The sequence below is a fragment of the Hyposmocoma kahamanoa genome, unplaced genomic scaffold, assembly GCF_003589595.1.
Source record: "Hyposmocoma kahamanoa isolate Upper Pololo Valley unplaced genomic scaffold, ASM358959v1 65, whole genome shotgun sequence".
Classification (NCBI taxonomy): domain Eukaryota; kingdom Metazoa; phylum Arthropoda; class Insecta; order Lepidoptera; family Cosmopterigidae; genus Hyposmocoma; species Hyposmocoma kahamanoa.
The window spans coordinates 8,072,735-8,098,674 of record NW_020653853.1 but is presented as its reverse complement, the minus strand read 5'-3'; the positions used below and the strand labels follow the sequence as shown (position 1 = coordinate 8,098,674).

The window sequence follows — 25,940 nt, the reverse complement described above, 5'->3', positions numbered from 1 at the left end:
GAAAACACTTTTGCCAGTCTTGATCTGCCAGCATTGAAATTGCCATTTCGTAGGCAGCTTCTCTTCGACATTCAAAAAAAATTTTCCTTTGATTTTTTCCTTCACTGTTGGGAACAAGAAGAAATCGCAGGGAGGCAAGTCAGGGCTGTACGGCGGGTGATTTAAGGTTTCTATACCAGATTGCTCAATAAACGCCTTTGTTCTGAGGGACGTATGTGAAAAGGCGTTATCGTGATGCAGCATGATTCCCCAAAGCCCGGTCTTTGGTCTCCTCTCCCGCACAGCTTGGAAAACTTTTGGCAATGCTACTGTTGTGTACCATTCTGAATTAACAGACCTTCTATTTTCTAACATTGACGTCGACAAATGTCCGCTCCGAGAAAAAAAAGTAGCTACCATTTTTTTGCTGACGTTTCGAGGTCTTTGCAACTTTGTCGGTAATTGTTCCTCTGCCAAGACCCACACCGACGACTACTTCTTGCTTTCTGGATCGTATTGATAGATCCATGTTTCATCACTAGTAACGATTTCTGAAACACGTCTCGATGTCCCGTTTTCGAAACGTATAAGCATTTCTCGGCACCAATCCACTCGAGCCTGTTTTTCAGTACCGGAGAGCAATCGTGGGATCCATCGACAACAAAGCTTCCTCACTCCAAGATGTTGATGCAGGATAGTATTGACGCTCCCCGAACTAATGCCTAGGATCTTCTCAATGTTCGTGTACGTGATTCGTGGATCTTCTCACACCAACATTTCAGATGTCCACACATTTTCTTCAGTAACTGCTGTTTCCGGGCGTCCGCCTCTTAGGTCATCTTCAAGGTTAATTTTGCCTCCTTTAAATTCCTTAAACTACCTAAAAACTGTTGTACGAAAAGGAACAGAGTCATCTAATGCTGACTGCAAACGTTCCAAACTCAATTGTTCAGTTAAACCACATTTAAAATCATAGAAGATCTTAGCACGCAAATGTTTACAGTTAAGATCCATTATTGAAAAGAAAAAGCGCGGGAAGCGTTGTAGTAAAATGACTAACAATGTCATTTTTTTTTAAATTTAGCTAAATTGCTTTTGATGATCTATTTTAAACAAATTTGCTTTTTAAAAACATATAATATGGGTGCGTTCCATTTTTAAATTTCGAGTATCTCAAAACTTATTGAGTGCCCTACGTATTACAGCTATAAAAAGATACTTAAATTTATCATCATTTTTATGTAATCTAACACAGGGAACCATTGACCTGCCAACAAAGAGAACGGTCAACAGTTTATGTTTTTTTTTTTAAATGGCCTGCAATTTGAGGCCCTATGTGAACGAATTGTATACCCAATCTCCAACTACTTCTCCTTAATTTTTTTCACCTACTCAGAATATTTTGTCATTTTTTCATTTATCTTTTTATTGGTGATTGAATTTTTGTCTGTCAATAACTGAAATCTCGTACATAATTCCAATCATAAAATGTCACATTCATACACATATTCAGCCTTTCGGTTGAAATTGCTTATCGACTAGGACTTCTTTCGTTATTTAGGCCTAATAAAGTAAAAAAGTAAATTCCTATCCCATCGGGTCGAAAAGTTTTTCTATGGTGTGTTCGATCTTTATACCTATCAATAATCGTAATAGAAACTACTAAAAAGTAAAGTGCTGCAGTCAGGTAAATTCATCGATTCAAATTACATTCTGTAGATTCTAGACTGATTTATTTGTCCCGTATGATAACATTATTATTGATTTTATTATTGTCGATAATATTACTACTATTATATAAGTAACTTTTATTTATTTTCAAAATAAATTGAAATGTTAAAGATTCTCTTAAACCACTCACTGATATTAATTGTATACCAATGCATAAATACATAAAATCTTACACTATTTGGAAACCTTTAAACAATTTCTTTCTAATATCAATCTTGAGGTTGGAAATTCATGAGATGAGATCGTCAGATTAATGTTATAAAATGTTCGCTTTTTTAATATACTCTCAAATTACATATTTCCCTGCACAAATAATAATAACGCACACACTCAACATAGCCCCGCACTAGGGAAACCCTGGGTCGCGGGTGCCATGGACACACACATAGACAACCACAAATGACACTCAAACTCACGAGAGAAATAATTGTAGGCCATACAAATATTTCTCCGGGCCCGGGAATCGAACTTGGGACCTCTGCGTGGCAGTCCGACATGGTAACCGTTCGGCCACCGAGGCAGTTAATTAGCACAAATTCACTTTTTGTAATATTTGAGCATTTATAAATGCAAAATAAAAAAAAATCTCACAAGACATTCCCGGATATTCCCAAATGGAATATTGATCGACTTTAATTAAACGTTTGCAAGTCGATAATGATTTTTCGATAGATTATGGTACAACACTAAAGAAATACGCCTTTTGTTCAGTTAAATTTTTGTATAAGCATGTAAAAGAACCTATTTCACCATTCACACTTTACATTCACGTTATGGTCCGTTATTGTCTATGGGATCCGAAGCCCAAAACGAAACCGTTGTAGCTCACGAACTGCGAACGGTTCAAGGATCGTTTTGATTTAGTACGCAGCTGCGGTTGTATATTTTGAGAGTAGACATTTAACACACGACAATGTTTAAAATTAAAACAATATGTAATGTATAAAATTGGTTTATTTCTATAACGTTTTATCAGCATACATATCCAATGTGAAGTTCCAATGGAACACTATTTGAAATCTTTCTCTCTCCTTCTAGTTCTTGGGAACGAAGTTTTTGTCGTGAACGTAAAAGGGGTTATTCATAGAGTAAGGGAAGTGCTCGCCCTCGAAATAAATGTACACATCCTCGAAGTACGCATTAGGTTGGTACAAGTAAGGCTCGTACACTGGGCGGTCTAATGGATAGCCGAAAGGTTTGTTGTCAATTAGACCGAGTTCTTTGTACTCCTCGCTGGGAGCCTCGTATGGGTAGACAAACACAAACAATTGATACGGGAAGCCACCGTCAGTACCCTTCGGGAGCATCAACCTGTTAGGGAAGTGTTCGCATTTCTCAGACATTTCAAAAGGCACCTTACCTTGTTCAAGGTACTTGAAGATATCTGTGACAGGCACAGAGTCTTCTTTGTAGTAGTAGAATTCCTTGGAATGGCGTTCAATCTTGTTCTGGCCAGATTTCAGTTTGTACGTGAACCAGTCTAGTTCATAGAAGTTCATCCAGTTATCCTCAATGTTGATAGGGTAACCCTTGCTGTCGTACTTGGGTCCTAAGAATACCTTGAACACGGCTTCTCCTTCAACATCAGACTTGACATCAAAGGTGAACGTGAAAGGCTTGTGATTCAAACGCGGCTGACGAACCTTGTACCTAGGAGTCATGGTCTTGAATTCCTCGGTGTTCCTGTAGATTCCATTGGTGATGTCGTAGTCATAGAAGTCGAAGTAGGTGACAAGTTTATCGAAATGTACGTCGTTGATCTTTACACCAGAGTAGCGGAGTTGGTTCTGAGAGTACGGCTCTAGATACTCCTTGTACTGCAGGAAGTACTTGAGAATCTTGCTGTACATCTGGTAGAACATCGGGTCACGCAGGGAGGTCTGGTAGAAGTTGAGGGCGAAGGGCGGAACCGTGTATCTTTAAAATAAATAAAATATGTTGGTTAGATGTCACAATCATTATGATATAAAAATATAAAGATTATTTAAAAACCAGTTAAGTTATCCAGAGATAAAGGAAGTACTTACTGGTCTAGAGGCTCAGGACCAGCACCAAGAAGATGGCGGGCAGTGGTTTCGTAAGAACGGAAGTAGTTCCTAGGTCCGGCGTGCTCGTACAGGTCGGGATTAGTTTGCCAGAAGTTGCCGACGAAGTTGATTGACTTAGATTTGTGGAAATCAACATCCTGGTTGTACTGAAATAAAAACAGTTAGTTAAAACAAGATGTTTGTTGAAAAAAATCTTAAGAAATTTAGTTACTTACAGCCTTGAACTGGCCTCTCTGCAAGTACTGCGTGAAAGTCTTCTCGTAAGTGTCCAAGAACTGTAGTTCCTCATAGTACTTTTCAGCAGGAATGGAGTAGTAGTTATTCCTCTGGATGAAAGGATAGTTCACAGTAGACAAGAAAGGTGTGTATCCATACTTTATTGGTTTCCACCACGTGAATTCGGGAATTTCGCCCAATCCGTTTGAAAGACGTTCCACGTAGTAACGAGCCATAAGTTGCTGGTAGAAGAAGTAATAATATTCACCACGACGATCTTTCAGGAATTCGTATTTCCCACCGTCCATCCAGAAGGGGAAGTACGAGTGGAAGTAATAGTAATAAGCATTTAGACCAATGTCTTCGGTGAAGTAAGACAGTCTTTGCTCCTCATTGCCATAGGTCCAGTAGTTGGAATAGTTGGCATAGTAGACAAAGTAATTGTCCTCTTTGACAATGCCGTAGTTGCGAGCGACTTCAGGTACGATGGGAGCATCCTGCATCTTTATACGGTAAACTTTGGCCATGGTTTCCATGTTGGTGAAAAACTCAGGATATAATTCATAAGGAGAAGGCAGCACGAAGCCCTCTGTGTCTGGCCGATGGATAACAGCGATGTAGAAAGTGTACACGAATTGATATTCGTTCAAGTGCACGCGGGCCCAAGCCGCGGTTTTGTAGAAGGTATCGAAATCCTTAGCGTAGTAGAACAAGTGGAAGAGAGCAATAGCCTCCTCCCTCATCCTCTCGTAAAAGATCGAGAATATTTCATATTTCGGCAGGAATCCAGTCTTGTAGAGGTGCAGGAACTCCTCAACTGCCTTCTTGTTCTGTATTTAAAAATACGATTATTGGTATTGAGTGGTCTCTGAATGAATCTCGAGAAAGCCATTTTATTAAACAAAGTAATAAACAAATACTTACAGTGTAATTCTCGATGTTAGCTTCTACATCGTAATCGTGACCAATTTTGTACCACTCAGCTTCAGGGTTATTTTGTTTGTAGTACGTGAAGAGAGACAACACCTGCTTCTGACGAGTTACGAAGGACCCGTCAACTAAAAAGGAAAAAGTATGCAATTTGAAACAATAGTAACAATAATAGCAATAACCAATAAGAGAAAGAAAAGTGAGAAATTTAACTAAATTATAACCTCGTTGCTTTTTGTAACTAAAAATAAAGTAAAGTAAACAGACAATTAAGAAATTTAATATTTATGTGTTTCAAATGTTACATTATAAAAGATTGTTCATGGATCACGCAAAGCTGACAAGATTTTTTTGCCGAGAAAATTTTACTTACCCTGTTTTAGTACAGGAGTATGGTGTTGGGAAGGCACATTTGCCGCGAAGGCAATGGCCACGAGACCGGCTAGAATGACGACAGACTTCATTATTCCCGAACGAGGAGTGAACTGTGCCTTTCCTCTCTCCCAAATCACCTTTTATACTTTTGCAACACTCACCAAAATTGTATCCAGTTCGTTGATAACTTAATGTCATCCATATCTTGTGACCTTTGGATAGATAATGATGAAGGTGCCAAATTTCTGTTTGTTTATTTTATTGGTGGCCTTTACATATCTATCTGATAGACACAAACATATTCCAATTGACTCCACCAATTGTTATTTTTTCACATTGCACAGTTTTATTATAGTATTGTTGTATAATTAATTACAACTCCTTTTATGAAAAAAACCTACCTCAAAAGTTTGCTTATCCGGTTTCGTTTTTTATTGTATGTGTTTTCATTGAAATTACATCTATGATCCAAGTTTTATTGAAATCGGTTAACGAAAAGTGTCTGAAATTCAACATTCCGATTTCATCTTTAGAGCTAGAATATTTTCTTCAAAGATCATTGGGCACTTTTGGGTGGAACATTTTACCCAATAAGCACACAAATGAAATAGGGTGCAATAAACAGCTAAATAAGCTATACTTTGCAATACTAGAGATATAGTAGCAGTTGAGAGGTTTAGTAGCAGTGGAGCTCCTTGTGAAGGAGTTCGTCCTGCTGTACTGTACTGTACTGCCACCTTACCTATTTCTGTCGCCAAGCAGTAATGTCAGCAATATTGTGTTCCAGTTTTAAAGGGTAAGGGTGCTGGTGAAATCACAGGCACGTGGGACTTGTCAACTTATATATCAGGGTGATGGACGCAGTGACAGTGCCCCTCAAATCTTTGCTATTTAAAGCTCTGAGTGGCACTGCAACTGTTATGGACAGGCGTGTAGCTTACCATCAGGCGTAAGATTTGTTCGTCCCGTCACTTGATATTATAAAAAAAGTCGCATTCTTGCAGGGATTGGCAAGTATATTAAATCATCTGTTTATTATACAATATTCATATAACAATAAGTCATTATGATATTAAAACTATATTACAATTGCCTACATAGCCATTTTCTATCGTTTTTCAGCAATAATAAAGTAGCGGAGTTAGAATTTACAAACACTATTATTTAGTATAGCCATGCAAAAATGACCAAGAAGAAATTTCATTACTATATGCAAAAAATAAATAAAAAAAACCTTACTAACTTTTTGGGTTTATACAGCTTGTTCTTTTTACTCCCATCAATTAAAAAAAAATTATATACGGAATTAATACTGGCTTAAAATGTAGATGAAAAAAGGTATTTCGTTTGTGTACATAAAATTGTACAAAGCGGGTAAATTTTGACCAAACGAGCATTATAATAACATTATAAAGATGGAGAAGAAACCATCTTTATAATGTTATTATAATGCTCCTTCATGATACAATCGATGATTCCGCCAATCGATTAGGAAGACATGCGATTTTTACTCAAAATTTGACAGGTGAATTTCAAAAAACAGGTGTTCGAGGGTACCTTCTGCCAGACTACACTCGCACAGAGAGAGGTGTCGAACACGAATCATAGCCAAGAACACAGGCGTGCATATGTATACTGAGCATACGCGAATAATAGTGGAAGTAGCATTTAGCGGGATCGATTTCCTAATTTACCAAATGGTCTTTAAATTATCGAAATCGGTTCACTAAATGTCTAAATGTGTAAAAGGTTAAGTTTGAATTTTTAAATGGGAGAGGCGGTGTTCCCCGGCTTTCCCGGCAATGGCACAGTCGCCCGGCGTCAGGGACTCAGGTTCAAGAACCGGTGAACGATACATGCCGTATCAAGCAAGACAGCCTTCTGCATTTGTGCTGGAAGCGATACGCTACAGAAATCCAACCAAAGTGATATCACCTCATGACTAATAACAACATTTTCAGACGCATACTGTTTAACGTCCTATAAAAATACTTTTTTTAACTTTTTATTTTTTATCCCCGGCGCAAAACAGGGAAGTTATAAATTTGAAGCCCTTGTCCGTGTATCTATCTGTACGTCAGTCTTTGGCATCGTAGCTGCCAAACAGATGGACTGATCTCATAGCTGATCTGTACTCTAAGCAAGGTTTGAAATTATCATCCATGCTGATTCAGTTTTTTTTTACTAAAAATGAATAAATTCACTTAAGTATTTTGTAAAAGAGACATAGTACTTGAGTAAATTAAATTTAAGTAAAACTGTAATTTTTAATTGCTTTATTATTTGAAAATTACAAAATATCCAACATCCTATTTTTTTTTCAATATGTAACATAAATATTGTAAGCCATTATAAAAATTTCTTACTAGTTTAGTTAGTTTAGTTTATTAGTTTAGTTGTTATTGATATAAGACTCGTACATCCATAACAACTAAACGAAGAACAATCTTTGGGTAAACGTGTGATGGCGCTGCTGGTGATGGTGGCGTTCTGTAAACTGTAAAATAGCCAGGATAGCAGTAATATAGCCTGGTCCAAGGGTAGTAATAGTCTCCGCAGCCCCGTAGCCTCCATACGTCTTACTTAGCATGTTTTAGCAGTTGCAAAGACGAAAGACCGGTTTATAGGAATTTATTCTGTACATCAACAATATTAATATCTTAAAATGTAAACGGTTCAAAAATAAGAAAGTAGATGTTTTCGCTACCGCGATCGCGCAGAGAGTGACGATGGAAAGAAACGAAATCAGAATGCGAGGTAAAATGGAACAATTCAAAATTTTAAACTTATATATGAGCAGAAGAAGAAAAAACGATACGATACGAATGGAGAGAGGCGATACAAAAAGGTGGGATGATGGTGTAAGGAGGTCACACCGTCACAAACGATTTAATTTGTGACTTTATTAACCGACTTCAAAAAAGAGGAGGTTCTCGATTCGACTGTATTTTTTACGCGATGCCTCCGGCATTTGTGAACCGATTTTAATATTTTTTGTTGGAATGAGGATACCTCAGTATTGCTCCCATTTAAATTTGAAGAAAATATCCCACCTACAAGCGCGTATGCACACAACATCCGATTCGTATTCGTTCCTAATCCGAGACTATACAAATCTAGAAATCTCGAACCGACTTCGGATGTCGCTTGTGCACTAAGTCCGAGAAAATACGAATGTCGCTTGCACACCTAGAGATAAAAAGACACTTCGGACGCCTGTGACATTTCGGACAATCATTCTCAGCTTGGCCGCAGAAATAGGTAAGGTGGCAGCACTTCCTCGGATGAACTCTTTTACAAGAAACTCTACTGCTACAAAATTTGAATTTTCATGTATTAATGAAAATCCCCAAAAAGTCACAAAGAAGTTGTTTATTTTTAAACTGCAACAGTGCAATTTGTTTTTTGAACTACGTAACCAATGTCAAGTTTTCAATGGAAAACATTGATAACAATCACTGCATCCGTCCATGTTTAAATAGATACCGAATAAGTAGGTATAAAAAAGTAGTAAGTACGTACATTGATAAATAACTTGGTTCCTTCATTTCGCCTTAGCACAAAGAAGAAGAGACCATTTTATTCACTTTAGTTTTTTATAATTAGTTATGGCACAATTGGATGGCTTTTGTATTTTTCTAAGTAGGTATTATATTTTGACACTTATTTTTGTCCACTCAAGGAAATAATCATCGTAATACATCTAATTGAAAAAAGGGTACTAATTTTACGCCCTTATTACAGGATAGAACGACACTAGCCTAGTCCAATTTCACGTCAAAGTAAATTGAAACGTTAATAAATAAAGTTTTTATTGATTGGAAAATGATGCAATTACACATTTAATTGAATAAGTTTTCCTTTAATACGTTCTTATTATCACCTTACTTCTTAGTGAGGTTCCGCATAAAACTTCTTACACAAAGGTCTATGTATTGAGGCAACTTCAACACATTGTGACTTTTATACATCGAGTATATAACCAGAAATAGAGACGAAATAAGGGCCATATATTCATGGTAACACATTAGCAATACAGCTCTTATAAATATCAACTCCCGTTTGTACTGAAATATAGACAGACCAACTACTGACCTGTGTGTACGTCTCCGTATATTCCAAAAAATATTCTGAATTTATTGTAATAAAGATAATATCTCTAACAATGCCGTGCTGTTCTATTCGGTGATATGGGAAAAACAGCAAAACATCTAATTACAAAACAAACGGAATCACATTTCCTCGGTAATTAAATATTAAATATGTAATTTTGCAATTTTCGTCCAGTATAGCAAATCTCAAGTTAACTGGTCGATTTGAAGTGAAACAGTTGATGACACCCATTGACGACACCCGTCTATTGTTTCCAATTCGGGCTGGCCAATCGGAGCGCAGTTGCCACAGTAATGAAATGGCAGAATAGTTTTCAAACAAATTAAATGACATTTCATCTCTATTTCTGGTTATATACTCGATGCTTTTATATAATTTGTCCGCCGCAGAGGTTCTTCCAAAAATAAGTATCTCTCTGCTGCTTAATCATTGACGTTCTTCGTGGGAATTACCCGATTACAATGAAACTATGTATCGAGTATATGTACTCGTATAACCAGAAATAGAGACGAAATGTCGTTTAATTTGTTTGAAAACTATTCTGCCAACGTGACAACGGCGCTTCGATTGGCCAACCTGAATTCGAAACAATTGACGGGTGTCGTACAACGACCAGTGTAACTTGAGCTTTGCTATAGTAGACGAAAATGCAGAATTACATATTTAATATATAATTACCGATGAAATATGATTCCATTTGTTTTGTAATTAGATGTTTTGCTATTTTCCCACACCACCGAATGGAACAGCCCCCATTGTTAGAGATATTATCTTTATCACAATAAATACAGAATATTTTTGGAATATACGGAGACGTACATACAGTTCAGTTGTTGGCGCTGTACTATTTCAGTTTTCTAATTTGTGATTTCAGCGCAAATTAAAGTTGATATTTAAAAGTGATAACGGCCATTTACCTGATGTGTTACCAGGGATGGATGGCCCTTATTTTGTCTCTATTTCTGGTTATATACCCGATGGGCCAACCATAGTTGCCGCCATTAAGGGAAAATAATTATAATAATTTGTTTTGGTTTTTTATAATTATTAATACAAAAAATTCCTTCAATTCGGCCGGATTCGAACCGACGTCTTCTAGCAAACCGTGTCAGACGCTATGCTAACTAAGTCCCGGAACGAACCAGCGGACCTCACGAATTTCTCTATATGCTTGCTGTAGGATCTTAGTATTTAGTTTTCAACTGCTTTTTAGCCGTAGCGTCATGTATGGAAATCTATGAAAGTATTTCGACACCCAGTTAACTTTACAGCTGCCAGCCCTGGCTAGAGATGTCGCTATTAACTGTAATTAAATGTGCATTGAATTGATATACAATTATTTTTTCTTAAACTACTCCACTGGTTTGTTATAATTATTAATACAAAGATCGAACACTTGGAAGAAAATCTTTCGATCCGAATCGAATCGAATTTTTTCTGTTTTTTTTTTGGCAAAAAAAATACCTTTTTTCATTTTATTAAATGTGTATCAGCCGATACCAAATACCATGAGTTAATGAGAAATATTAGATTACGTTTTCAAATGACACCAAAGTTATTGTTTTTCGGTTTCCTTTACAAATAAAATCTAAAATTTCTGTATATACAATATACAAAATTAATTGGATAGTGAAAACTACACGATAATTGGTAGAGCAGTATGCAAGTTCTCATTACATTTGTAAAAGTATTGGCAATTAAAAATAAATAAAATAAAAATACAAAGACTTTATTCTTCAACGCAAAACATACAACATTTAAAATCAAACAACTGCTTAAATCTATGTCGAAGAAAAGATATCAGGCCCCAGCAATTTGATCGTTCTCAAGCTCACCTGGCAACCGCTGGAGACACTGTAGCATGCTGAGACGGGGTACTGTTAAATATTACATAAACAAGAATACCCTCTCATCCTTATTCACTGTATAGAATGTTTACTACATAATTAACAATTATTAAATCTTAAAGCCTCAAATGCCATACGTACCTACCACCGACCATACTGCACTCAGCAGTAAAGAGTATTTTAGTGTCTACGTAGAATACAACAGAGATTTCTAAGAGAGAGAGTTCAGACAACGGATTTCTTATTAATTGTGTTGTGTACTTGCATAAAAATAAAAAAGTCGGCGTTTTTAAAGTTTCTTGGAAAATTCTGTTAAAAATCACGTAGAATACAAGTTCTAGTATTGCGTGAACTTGCATAATCAGTAGTAGTAGAGCTCCTTGTGAAAGAATTCGTTCAGGGTATTACTGCTACCTTACCTATTTCTGCCGCCACGCAAAAATTGGAGCATTACTACGTTCCGAATTGAAGGGTAAGGGTGCTGGTGAAATTACAGGCACATGGGACTTGTCAACTTATAGTTCAGGGTGAAGGGCGCAGTGGCAGTGCCCCTCAAATCTTTGCGATCTATGTTAAAGCTTTGAGTGACACTGCAACTGTTATGGACAGGCGTGTAGCTTACCATCAGGCGCACGACTTATTCGTCCCGTCACTTGATATTATAAAAAAATATAGTGTTTAAGTTGTGGTAGCTATCATTTCTCATTTCAGTCCACCAATTTAATGAATCAGTAACACCGAAATGATTACAAGAAAATTGTTTAATATTAAATCAAAGAGATAACTGTTAGTTGCTTTTTTTATTATAAAAAACAAAGCATGTATAGTACACAAATTTCAAACCTAATTAATAAAGGATAGATAATATATATGAAGGATACTAGTTGCCTTGTCACCGGAATCACAAACGTTACATTTCAGCGGATATACATATATACATGCAGTAATATGCAGCCGAACTCAACTTTCACTGTTTCCGTGGCCATGCTGGACTGCCACGCAGAGGGCCTGGGTTCGATTCCCAGGCCGAGAGAAATGTTTGTGTACGGCCTACATTTATTTCTCTCGTGAGTTTGGGCGTAATTTGTGGTTGTCTATGTGTGGTCCATGGCACCCGCGACACAGGTTTTTCTTAGAGCGGCGACATGAGTGTGTTTCGTTATTATATTATATTATTATTAGTCAAGAGCGTGACCAATCTCAGAAGTAAGCAGGAGATGAGTTGTATTCATGCAAGCAGTCTGTGTCGAGCTATTTCCATACAACTTAATGTCCATGGTAATTATTATTTTAATCCGGACACATGTATTCCTAGCCCTACTGTGGTACAATTAAATAGCCGTACAAAGGTTTTTAAGCGTGAAATCGAACCGCGTATGCGCCTCTGAGATGATAGATATAGAATATTTATCAAAGTGAAAGTCAAAGATCATTTATTCCATAGGTAAAATAAATTTACACTTGAAAACGTCACATTTACATTACATTAAGCTACTGCTCGTTCACTACGCTGACTTCCCTGAGAAGAACGAGCAAGAAACTCTTAAGGATTGCTTTTTTCAAATAAACTTAAATGCTGTGGAATACACTTTGAATCAAATTTGTGTGGATTCTGGAGCCGGGTCGTCTTTGCATACACCTTTATCTAACACGTAGTCTTCAATTTTGTAATATGATTTTTCAATCGAAATATTTTAAATGTAGTTTTTAAACTTAGGAAATGATAATCTTAATACATGCTCCGGAATATTATTGTAAAAACGTATATAGTTCCCCATAAAAGTGTCGTTTACCTTTGTTAAACGAAATCGTGGTACCATGAGTTTGGACTTAGCTCTTAGGTTAATATCGCGCTCTTACCCTATATGTATAAATATATAACCGGAACACATTAATGCTCACATTACGACTTGACGATAGAAATAGGTAGGTGGCAGTAATTCCCTGGACGAACTCTTTCACAAGAAGCTCTACTACTACTCAAGTTATATTATACATTTACTCACGTACACTTCAACAGACTAAACTAGGTAAAACATGTGTTTAAATAATACCACACGGGTGCGCACACATGAATCTAGTAAGTCAGTCAGTGATTTAAACGCAGTAATAGTTATTTGGGTAAATTTTAAGGATAATATTTGTAAAATGTAAGTAGTAGCCAAAATAATAATAGAAATTTTAATAACATCAAAATATAGATTATAGGTTTCCTGTGCCCGTGACCCTGGTACATAAGTTGACAAGTCCCATGTGCCTATTTCTTGCAACTATTTCTTGTAGCGTTACAATTGTCATTCAGTTTTTTCCGACAAGCCACACTCATCCAGACGTGAAACTGAAGTCGAATCATTTTTGTTATTATTGTAAGTATTAAGCACCGGATTTAGTGGTAAGAAACCTGTAAGTGATAAACCGACTTTAAAAAAGGAGGAGTGTCTCAATTAGACTGTTTTTTTTCTAACTGTTTCTGAACCGATTTAGATGATTCGTTTTTGTTGGAAAGAGCGTACCTCTGCAGTGGTCCCATTTTTTCAAATTTGAAGAAAATATTCCACCTCTAAGGCTGACTAACTAGGGGGATGAATGAGGTCCGTTTTTTGGCACTCTGTTCTGAGATGATTTGTGAAAATGCTCACTATTTTGTTAATTACTATTTTGTGTATTATCCACTCGGGTTGAAAGAATTTTTCTTGGTGTTCTTCGATCTTTGAAACAATAATACACACACAATAATGTCCAAATTTTGACAATGAAATTAAGGGATTTGTTATTTAAAAATTTTGTTAATTAATTAATGAATTAATTTAAGGATTTAGGAAAATTAAAATAAACTTTTCACCGGTTTTTGCGTAACGAAAATGGATCTTCAAAATTAAATCCTTATCCATCTCAATAGTTACCTCATGTTGACAAACCCCGATAACCCTTTCTTATTGAGAAAATAAATGCATTCCCCTTCAGTTAACCCTCGAAAAGAATAACAACCGCACCGTCTCCTCCGGGTCTAGAGATCACGGCCATTTTGCTAATTATAAAAATAAAAATGTTAGTGATAAATGTTGCCAAGTGTTACTAGAAGTACTATCGCCCTCTCCTGTTAATGGCTTTGACTTATTTTTATCAAGTATTGTGAAAGAGGTATGCACCTACTGTATCGTTTTATACTGCATTATCTATCGACTCAGATACTATCCACTGGCGGGCCTTGGCAATATAATATATACAGTATCTATGCGAAGTTTTTAGGTTATTTGAAACAAAACTATTTTTTAAATATACCATAGTTTCGGGCACTTTACAGATCCCATGATTACGGCATCAACTAATTATGTCTTAAAGTTGATGCAAACCAGTATTCTGAACTATTGTTACCAAACTTATTAATTTAAATACCTCATTTTTAAGTTACCAAAGAACATTCATGTTTACGCTACATATGTACGTCTTGCAAATATTTTATTTAAGAACATGAACTTTTTATTGAATTTTTTTATGATAGTACCAAGTAAATGTAGTTCGTTTTCGTGGGTTAAAGCATCGCCTTAAACATCATGAAATTAAATATTCACCCTGTATTACATGGATATATCAGTTTTTTTAGTTCAGTGGTTTTGTATTTAAATATTGCTGGTAAAGTTGGTTTTGTAATAGGCACTTAAATGGTACAAAATTCAGTAACATTTCCATCTTAATATCTTGGTATAATAAAGCCACACGTGGTCATACGTCAAAAGTGTTTACATTTTTTTTTTATACTAATGATGGGACGAAACCTGGTGATAAACGACACACATATCCATAACAGTTGCAGTGCCACTCAGAGATTTTAATCGCAAAGACCTTAGGGGCACTGCCGCTGCGCCCGTCACCCTGAGACATAAGTTGACAAGTCCCATGTGCCTGTAATTTCACCAGCACCCATAACCCTTCCAAACCGGAACGCAACAATGCTCACACTAATGTTTGGCGGCAGAAATAGATAAGGTGAAATAGGTAAGGTGAATAAATAATAATAATTAGCCTATAAACCGCACTGCTATTACAATAGTGTTGTAACATAATACACTGGTTAGTTCGTTTAATTCTTAGACTTTTTTTTCCATCTTTTAAGGTTTAATCGTATATTAATAGTATTTTTTATTTTTTAAATTTATTGACTGTGTTCTTTGTATTCTCCTATAATCTCTTTTTGGCTTGCTAAGCACTTTTATTGTTTCATGTTGGTGAAAATTCGTAAATGGCATTGGATTACTCATATTTAAGTATACCATAATTGTATTATTTGTCCGTGAATTTTTCTAAAATATATAAATAAATAAATAAATAAACTCAGAATATGTGAAATTTAACATTGTATCATTACTGAACGTAAAATTTTATTCTCTACACGTCAAAAAAACCATCGATCGATTAGAATATTGTAAGAAATAATCAAAAGCTATCAACTGAACTCAAAATGAGACGCACTTTATGTGAGCTAGTTCTGACCAAAATAATCCTTATTCAAAATATTACATTTTTTTTTCATTTTTTTAAGCATATTTGAGAAATTGTTTAAGTGTCTATAATAAATTATAACGTAAACATAAATTTTAATGATTTTTTGCGGAAAGTGAGTAATTCGTTTTTATCGATTCTGAGAAAGTCCACTAAGCTATAGTATTAAGTGCGATATAGTCACTGCCTGGCACAGACCTCTTCTAACAATAAAAGTGCACTGTAGTTCCTAATGTGGATTGGAAACTTCACAAACATTAAATAGCTTTGCAGGTGTGTACAGGTTTCCTCACAACGTTTTCCGTCACCGAAAAGCTCATAGTAAATTTCAAATCAAAGACCATTGATTAAAATTTACCTGTTTTGTAAAATTGTATGTACACGCACGAAATACCTTTTTTACTATACAGTTATACGCCACTATTAATTCCATATATACATTTTTTTAATCGATGGGAGTAGAAAGAAAACGGTGCATAAACCCCACGTTTGTGAAACTTTTATTTATTTTTTGCATACAAAATCATATTTCTTCATGGTCGTTTTTGCATGGAAATGCTAAATAATAGTATCTGTAAAAATTTAACTCCGCTACTTTTTCATTGCTGAAAAACGATAGGAAATGGCTATGTATATGTATGGCTATAGTAACATAGTTTTAGTTTCATTATAACCGATTTTTATATGAATCATCATTCAGCCATACGACGCCCACTGCTCCTCCCCCATAGGCCTCCCCCAACGATCTCCACGATGATCGGTCCTACACTGCCCGCATCCATCCTCTTCCCGCGACCTACACCAGATCGTCGGTCCACCTGGCCTACCCACTGATCGTCTTCCGGTGCGCAGTCGCCTTTGAAGAACCTTTCCGCCCCAACGGCCATCGGTTCTCCTAGCTATGTGTCCCGTCCCACTGCCACTTAGCTGAGCAATTCTTCGAGCTATGTCGGTTACCTTAGTTCTCCTACGGATTTTCTCATTTCTGATTCTATCACCTAGGGAAATACGGAGCATCGCTCTCTCCATTGCCCGCTTAGCGACCTTAAGCCTTCCTATGAGGCCCATAGTAAAGGGACCGGGTTTCTGATCCATATGTGATCACTGGCAAAGACTTTCGTCTTGAGACATTGAGGTAATTTGGACGCAAAGATTTTTTGTAGTTTCCCGAACGCTGCCCATCTGAGCTGGATTCGACGAGAGATCTCTTTCTCAAAGTTAGACTTACCTAACTGGACTGTCTGCCCCAGGTATACGTAATGGTCAACAACTTCGAGTGTAATGCTCCCAATTTTAACTGGAGCGGGTACAACATGGACATTCAACATGATCTTCGTCTTGTCCATGTTCATCTTAAGACCCACTCTTTGGGAAACACTACTGAGATCTTCGAGCATTGTGTTCAGGTGTCCCAAGGTCTCAGCCATAAGAACTATATCATCGGCAAATCGAAGGTGTTTTAGGTACTCGCCATTGATGTGATGAAAATATCCTCCAACGCAGTAGTGAACATCTTTGGAGATATCACATCTCCCTGTCTCACGCCTCGTTGCAGTTGGATAGGATTAGAGCTCTGATCCTGTCGGAATCGGACTGACATAGTGGCGTTTTTGTATAAGTATTTACACATCTCTGTATACCTCTAGTCTATTTGGCACGTTTGGAGAGACTGCAGCACCGCCCAGGTCTCGATCGAATCAAAGGCCTTCTCATAGTCCACAAACGCTAAACAAAGTGGCCGGTTATACTCCTCTGTCTTCTGTATAACCTGCCGCAGCGTATGGATGTGATCTATGGTACTAAAACCCTTTCGGAAACCGGCTTGTTCGGGAGGTTGGAAGTCTTATATAAATATGGTATAATAAACAGATGACTTAATATGCTTATTTTTTGCATTCCCAATACGTACAAGTATGCGACCCTATCATTGTAAAGTATAGTTATTTAGCTGTTTCATGCACCCTATTTCATTTATGTATACTTTGGGTAAATGTTCCATACAAAAATGCTCGCTTATAAATTCCGAAAAAATTGATTTGATTTACTCTCTGCTTGAAGGCTGGTAGATCAAATTAGACGCTTACAGATGTCTATGGCTAGTATATGTTTATGGCTACTAATTTTCATACAATATCTAGAAGCGCAATAGACTTGTACCTAATCGGTCGGTATGTAGTTCAATCGGTCAACTGAACTAGGTCAGTCTTCTAGCTCATTTATTTCATCTAGTTCTTATAGTTCCTTAGTTCGTTTTGTCCTTGCTCGGACATTGAACGAACGCTCCAAGTAGTTTATTCACATGAACTACTACGGACTTCAGTATTATGAGGTCAATAAGTACACTGTACTAAATATTTAAAAATAGTTTGTATGGAACCAGTACTATTGGATTTTCCTTCACACTTTACTTAAGGGTGTCATTCATTATAACTAAATACTTCCTTCTTTTCCAAAACAATGACGTATATATTAATTGGAATGGTGTATTTGCAAACCAATATTTACAAAGATTTCATATACACGTAGGGTAATATTATACATACAGATATAATATATACCTACCAAAACTTTAAAAACTTAAAAACTTTTAATAATAGCAGAATTCGTTGCGAAAGAGTTCGTCCAGGGAAGTACTGCCACCTTACACATTTCTGCCGCCAAGCACTAATGTCAATATGCTGGTGAAATTACAGGCGCATGGGACTTCGGCGTCAACTTATATCTCAGGGTGACGGGCGCAGTTGCAGTCCTCAGATCGTTACGATTTAAAGCTCTGAGTGGCACTGTAACAGGCGTGTAGCTTACCATCAGGCGCACGACTTGTTCGTCCCATCACGTGGCATTATAAAAAAATATGAACGCTTACCTTCTTATAAGCTTACGTTATACATATACGTAACGTACGCATTAGAGGCTTAAAACGAACTGGCAACGTTCAGTAGTACGTCTCAACACGAACTTGTACTAAAAGCAATGAAAGATCGCTAATTGTTCCGCTCATGCCTACTGAATAAATGACAGCTGAACTATCTACGTATACGGTTCCTAGTTCGTACTGAACTTGAAAAGACCGATGAACTATTAAGACCGTGAAAGACGAACTAGTTCATGTCGGTCAGTGTTGAGAATATATTTCTAATAGTACGTAGTTCATGAACTATACAACTCTAAAACGTAATCGCAGAGCCGCTGTTTTATCACGCGCGCGTCGCTTTGCAAGTAGTATAAGTGCGGCTGCCGCGCCGCAGGCTTTCTATAAGCGTCTAATTTAAAGGCGCCCAGGCTACCGCAGCTGTCATTAAACTAAACTAATCATCTAAATTAAATGTATTATTTAAAATGAAATTAGAAATAAATTAAAACGTGTTAGAGTTGTGACGCAATCTTAATAATGTCTACTTTGTGACCATGAGACTTGTAAAGGGCCCGAAACTTTGGTTCGAATTCCGGATTTCCGGAAATGCATTTACTGCATGCATCGTAGGACAAAAGTACTGACCTAGGAAGTCGAAGTTGGATTTTAAAGTAATTCTAATGGTGCCTTGAAAAAATGCAGTAAATAATTGACCTTTTACTAAAGCAGAGAATAAAAAAGTAACGAGAATGGTCACATTGACGGAATGGCGACATTTGCTAGTAGAACTTAAGAAAATAATAAATTAAAAATTTTATTTACGAGGGGAATTTACTGCTAAACGCTACAAGACGAAAAAGTGCTATTTTTTACGGCCTTACCCATGTACGGCTATTTATCTTCATAAATAGAATAAAGAGAGGAGTTTCATACATCCGGAAAACCGGAAATTCGAAAAAAGTAATTAATTAATATTTGATGGTTTTAAACTCTATGTCGCTCCTTGTAGCTATATCTATACATGTTTCTATATACGTGGAACACCTTTTTCCGACCATTGCTTATAAAATACTTTCATGACGTACTTTGAAAATATAAATACTATTTACTGTATACAAAATACTGTTTATATTTAGACTTCATTTATTTTTTACAAAATACACTAATTACCACAAACTGGACACCATGAAAGTATTTGAAAATTCAACAACACAATATACTCGTAGTCATTGACCTAAAACGACCTCTGTGGTCGAATGGCTTGCATATCGGTTTTCGTGATGTCGCTGAGGTCCCGGGTTCGATCCCGGTCGGGTCTAACATTTCTATATTGTCTCGGATCTGGTACTGTCATTGTTTCCGATTTCTATAACACAAGTGTTTTAGTTACTTACTTTGGAATCAGAGCAACATATGTAACGCTATCAAGTATTAAAAGAAATATAAATACAAAATGGTTTTTATATTTCAAATACATTTTCAATAATTCAATTTATTACTCAGCCCTGTCCAGTGGACACGGGTTTCTTTTGTATAAAAGAATTAAGGCCATAAATCTATCACACTGATCCAACTCGAGATATGCAAGGACTAAGGTAGAACGATTGTAATGCGCCTAAAAATCGTTTTGCAATCACACAATGTCCATGTTTTTGCAATATTTCTCTACTGTGCATTTGCTCCATAACACTAGTACTAAGAATCAACTTTAAAAAAGAAATAACTTTAATATATAACCCGCCTTACCTTTACCCGTGCTTATCTTTTACTATTAAAATTATTTTTTCTTTAAGCGAAATGCGTTTTTACTATCGATTTGGAAAGATATGCCCTTTCTCTTGGACCCGGGGTGTCGTTTGTGGTGGAAATCTCAGGCCAGGATACCTACCTAAAAATATTGAGAGGCTTCCAGAAAGTTTTAATAAATGAAATTAATTACCTTTAAGAATATTTTTAAGACGTGTTTTCTAATTACAATAACTATCACAGAAAAACTAAAGAGAATACTGGTCGCGACATCTATTATCGAATAGATACTTTCGTAGTAATTAGTTATTAGTTCTTCTACTCGACACTAAAGGACGCTGTACTGCGCCATCTAGTGAATATTTGATGTACTGAGATGTGATAGTAGTTTTGTTCAGTATTCTCTCTCCGTAACTAAATTATGACAAATAACGACGTAGTTTTGTATGCATGAAATAGATGGCAGTAAACATCGTAATTTTGATTTTAAAATGCATTTTCTTTCTTTTATAGTAAGGCATATGGAAATTTGTAGAAATAACTAAGGTCTATAAAAGTCTAAAATTGTTCTATTGTAAAAGATTTTGGTAAATAATAAAGATATGCATACTACGTAATGCATAGTCGTCAAGGCATATTATTATCATATTTTGGGAAATAAAACGGTTTTTTATATTTCGTAATAGAGCATTAAGAGCCTTTCATTGGGCGTAGCCGTATTTGGCTACGGGCGGCACTCGACACCGATAACACGATCCAGATGGTACGTCCCACTGCTCTGCACAAAACGCCTTTACGATCATTGCACGATATTTTTCGAGGAGACTTAAATTTTTCTCCTCTGTTTGTCCCTACTGGGATGGGCTGGAAGAAATTTTTCTTGGCGTAAGCTTTCTTTCGTGTCATCAACTATGTATATTAATGTGTCATCATCATCATCAGCATTATTTTATTCAACCTATTAGGTTCCACTACTGAGTACAGGTAGCGGATAAGGATAAGTGGTAATTTTAATCTATGCGACAATTTCAAGAGTAATTTCCTTAATGAAATAAAGATATTTGATTAGATTTAATTGTTCATAACATACAAAGTTCAAAAATTTATCAAAAAGTAATGTATGAAGCATTTGTAGCTTATCTTTTGGATTAAACGATATGGTACGTATTAATTACACTGTATAATTATAGTGAGAAAAAATAAACATAGATTTCACATTATTAAAAAAAATGACTGTATGGAGGCTATTTTAATTTGCATAAGTTTTACCATACTTTGTTCAAAACTACAACTAATAACATATATAGAAAGTTAATGTATATTAAAATTCTTAAAATGTTACACTTGGAATCGTCAAATTGATTTAACAAGATACCTATTTTTTTCATAATACCAAGTGACGGGACGGACTAGTTGTACGCCTAGTGACACGTCTATCCATGATAGTTGCAGTGCCACTCAGAGCTTTAAATCGCAAAGATCTTAGGAGCACAGCCACTGCGCCCGTCACTCTGAGACGTAAGTTGACAAGTCTCATGTGCCTGTAATTTCACCTGCAAACAGGAACACAGTAAAGCTCACATTACTGCTTGGCGGCAGAAATAGGTAAGATGGCAGTACTTCCTTAGACGAACTCTTTCACAAGGAGCCCTAACTATTACTAAAAGTCATTCGTACCTAAGGCACGTTCCCTGAGAGGAATTAGTAAGAAACTCAGGGGTTGCTCTTTAACAATAGACAATTCTTCACGTTTGTCATATAAAATATTTTTTTAAATGTCATAGATTGAAACAAACTTTTTTTTATGACCTAGTCACGGAAAGAATAAGTCGCGCGTCTGGTGGTAAACCACACGCCGCAGCTTTAAATCGCAAAGATCTAAGAGGCACTGCCACTGCGCTCAACACCCTTGTGCCTGTAATTTCACCAGCACCCTTGAAAACTGGAACGCAGTAGTAATGCTCATATTACTTCTTAGCGGGAGAAATAGATAAAGTAGCGGTCCTTCCCTGGACAATCTCTTAAATAAGGAGCTCTATTGCTACCTGAATCCTGATCTAAATAGATCACTGTCTATTATCCATAGTACAAGTTCGCAGAAACTGTAAATAACAACCTTTGGTCAAAAGTTTAAGTTTCTACGTGACAATAATATAAACTACTCATTGAATTACTTATTCGCAACTAATTCCTGTTAGAGGATTCTAGTCAGTTTATGCTAAATGCTTGGGCTGGTATCAGCACCTCAAAGCAGTACTTATATATCAGAATACACATAAGATAAAGGATACGGAGGGTTAGTGCAATAACTGCTATCTTGCAGTTCCGAAGCATTTATCAATTGCCAAGAGATTACCTTCTTAGTATATGTCGCAAATGTGTATAATTAGCGGTAACCGCTTTCCTTCGGGTAGTAACAAATTGGTTTCCGGTTTGAATTACCATTAAAAATAGATATTAAAGAAATATACAAATTATACAATTTTGTTTATTTTGCTGGTCGTGGTTGTTTACAAAGACTTGGAGTCACATATTTATCGGATTTACAATTTTATATTTATATAAATAGGGTTGAATGTGATAGATCTGTTAAATATTATTGTCTCTATATATATATATATATATATATATATATATATATATACTAAATATGTTAACAAAAATTACAAACAGATAAATAAAGTATAGCGAACATTACGTCTAACATATGCATTATATATTCTGCAATAAAAATAAAATACTTAATCATAAATATGATAATTGAAATATTTCCAACACGGTTATCTAACATTGCTTTGGTGGGATTTAAAACCATATTGTATGAATAATATAGCGATGTATATATAACCTTTTTCAAAGCTAGTAGTCTTTAATTATTCAGTGAAAGGTACATAGATTTCAGGAGTAGGTTTGTGGTAGATGGTAACATCGTCAATGTGGAAGTTACGAAGATTTTCAACCTGCCACGAGTGCAGCGGCCTGTCAAATGGGAAGCCAAGAGGATCGTCGGTAAGGCGAATAGCACCAGAACCAAGCCCCATAGATGTGGCCGGGTCGAAACCTGTTCCGTAGGGCACCTTAGACGCGCGGTACTTTGTGATGTGAACCACAAAGACGAAAGGCATACCGCCAACACGACCTGAAAAATATTGCACATTAGATATCTCTTTGGAAGAAGATATCAAATAATAATTTTAGAGCCTTTCAGTCATGAAAGAAAATTATCCTATCTCGTACTCTGTTAATAAAATGTGCAACAAACCTTTAGGAAGTATAAAGCGCTGAGGGAAGCCAGTCCATTTGTGTGTCTGGTCAAGAACAAATTGACCTTCGCCGCGAAGAGCATTTTCAGCCTTGACAAGGGTCTCCCAACCAGTAGGCCAATCGTTAATGATGTTTATATTCTCAGTGCTGTCTCGTTTGATAACAGTCTCACCCTGAGGCACTGTAAGAGCAACAGTAATGATGAAACAATATTTCGTATTAGAAAATATCGTAGAAAAAGAAAATTATCATACGTACAATCATATATGAACCGGTCGACCAAGAAAAAGTTCTCAGAGTTCTTGTGCAGAGGAATTTCATAGCCATAGCTGTCGTATTTGGGAGCAAGGAAGAACCTAACGACAACAGTGCTGGCAACATCGCTCTTTACATGCAAACGGACTTGGAAGACTTTGTGGTTCAACTGGGGGCGCTCAACAAGGACGCTGACATCGTTATACAGCCTGTGACCTAAAAGTAAAATTTAATTGAATCAATGAAGATATGATTTATTTAGAAAAGTATTTAATAGTACTTTGTATAATCTTACGTTCTTCCTCATCCAAGTGGAGATGGTTGGTGACGTTCACATGAGTGAGTTCGAAGTATGTCACAAGCTTGTCTACCTCAAACTTTTTAATTTGAACAGTAGGCAGAGCAAGTTCTTCAGGCTTGTAAGCAGGAAGTCGCTCCTGCCACAAAGTGAACAGCCTCAGCACTCGCTTCCAGATCATCCAGAAGGCGGGGTCACGGAGAGAAGTCTGAAAATGTCCCAAGACGGTAGGCAGAACAAGCGGTATGCTGTAACAGAAACAATATTTTAATTCATATATTATAGTCATGAAATGTAAAGATTAGGTACCTATCTGAATAAGATTTTCGTACTTGTTATGATGTACAACGTGTTCATGGACTACGGAACCGCCAAGAACACCCTTCCACAGGGTAATGAAGTCTCTATAGTAGTGAGTGTTGGGAGAGTCGACGTTGGCTTCAATCAAGTTTGCCAGGATATCTATAGCTTCGGCTTTGGTGATGTCAACGTGCTCACCATGGGCCTTTAAAAAAAATTTAACGATTGCGTAAAATTATTTTACAAAATGGAAGTGACACTATAGGTATACCACATTTTTGTACTTACGTTGACAACGTATCCACTTTCAATAGCATCACGGATGCGACGCTCATAGTCGCTGATCCAAGTGAGTTCATCGATCAACCAGGGCTGGTCGAGGTGGTAGTGGTTAGGCCTTACTGGGTATGGGATACCATTGTGGTAAACGAGACCAGAGAAGTGACCTTCTTGGACAACGTCGAGACCAAGCTCAGGAATCTCACCAAGTCCGTTTGATAACCTTTCCATGTAGTAGCGGGATACGATCGACTTATGTATAAACCACCACCATTCTCCACGTCTGTCCTTAACAAGAGGACAAGTCTCGCCACCAAGCCAGAACGGATAAGCCATATGAAAATTGTAGTAGTATGTATTTAGTTCATGATCCTGAGTGAAATAAGATAATACGTTGTCATAATTAAAGTACGGCCACACGGTTTCGTTCCACCTAATCACAACATTGTTTTGCTTCGCCCAGGCCTTGCCGTGAGTATTGATTCTCTGGGCAGTGGTAACAATCTCGCCGTTGTGGAAATAAGACGGAAAGATTTCATAGATTGGTGGCACGACGATGCCCTGAGTGTCTTGGCGGTGGAGAATTGCCGTAGTCAGAACGTACACGAAAATTCCTTCGTTAACATGTTCCCTAAAGTAAGCGGCAGTCTTATAGAAGGTGGTGTAGTCCTTAGCGGAGAAGAGAACGTTGAATAATGTCACCGCCTCAAATCTGTGCTCGGGGAGAAGAATGGTGAAAGGTACAGCACGAGGAAGCAAACCATTTTCAATCAGCCTGGCGCAGATTTTGACGGCTGTCACATTCTGTAAACAAAATACAAAAGAAAAAATAAACAGACTTAACTTTAACATTTTATTCTATATTAAAAATCTACATACGCTGTATGATTCAATGTTCTTCTCAATATCCCAGGTATCAACGATTGTCTTTTGTTCCTGAACGAAGGTTGGCTCATGGACGTGGAAGAACAAGTACCAGAGCTCCACTTGTTTCTGAAGGAAACCTGGGTCCGCTGCAAATGATATGTTCAATGTCTTGTAAATACATACTAGCGTTTGTTATTGAACAAGGGCAACTAATGTGAAAATATATGAATTCTTACCAATCTTCTGAGGCAGGACCTTCTTGACAGGCTCAGCGAGCCCGCCTGCCGCTAAGAGGGCCAAAGCAAACAACACGATTCGAGCCATAGTCGCCAGTAACA

At 36.8% G+C, this 25,940-nt stretch overlaps 1 protein-coding gene across 1 annotated transcript; it reads right to left on the bottom strand.

Annotated features, from left to right (window-relative positions):
* Positions 1-2,646: 2,646 nt before the first annotated feature.
* Positions 2,647-25,940, bottom strand: LOC113231515. The gene is made up of 13 exons (XM_026465840.1): positions 25,839-25,940; positions 25,615-25,748; positions 24,745-25,539; positions 24,489-24,661; positions 24,154-24,404; positions 23,862-24,074; positions 23,602-23,784; positions 23,222-23,478; positions 5,278-5,404; positions 4,899-5,032; positions 3,974-4,804; positions 3,738-3,904; positions 2,647-3,627 (listed from the first exon to the last, which is right to left on the bottom strand). Exons 1-13 carry the CDS (start codon positions 25,924-25,926, stop codon positions 2,745-2,747), a joined length of 4,236 nt encoding a protein of 1,411 aa, XP_026321625.1. The 5' UTR covers positions 25,927-25,940; the 3' UTR covers positions 2,647-2,744.

Coding starts and splice junctions, on each gene's coding strand:
- LOC113231515 (XM_026465840.1), bottom strand. CDS start 25,926: ATGGCTCGAATCGTGTTGTTTGCTTTGGCCCTCTTAGCGGCAGGCGGG. Junction 24,075..24,153: donor CCACTTGGATGAGGAAGAAC/GTAAGATTATAC, acceptor TTTTACTTTTAG/GTCACAGGCTGTATAACGAT. Junction 5,033..5,277: donor TACTCCTGTACTAAAACAGG/GTAAGTAAAATT, acceptor TTTCCTTTTTAG/TTGACGGGTCCTTCGTAACT.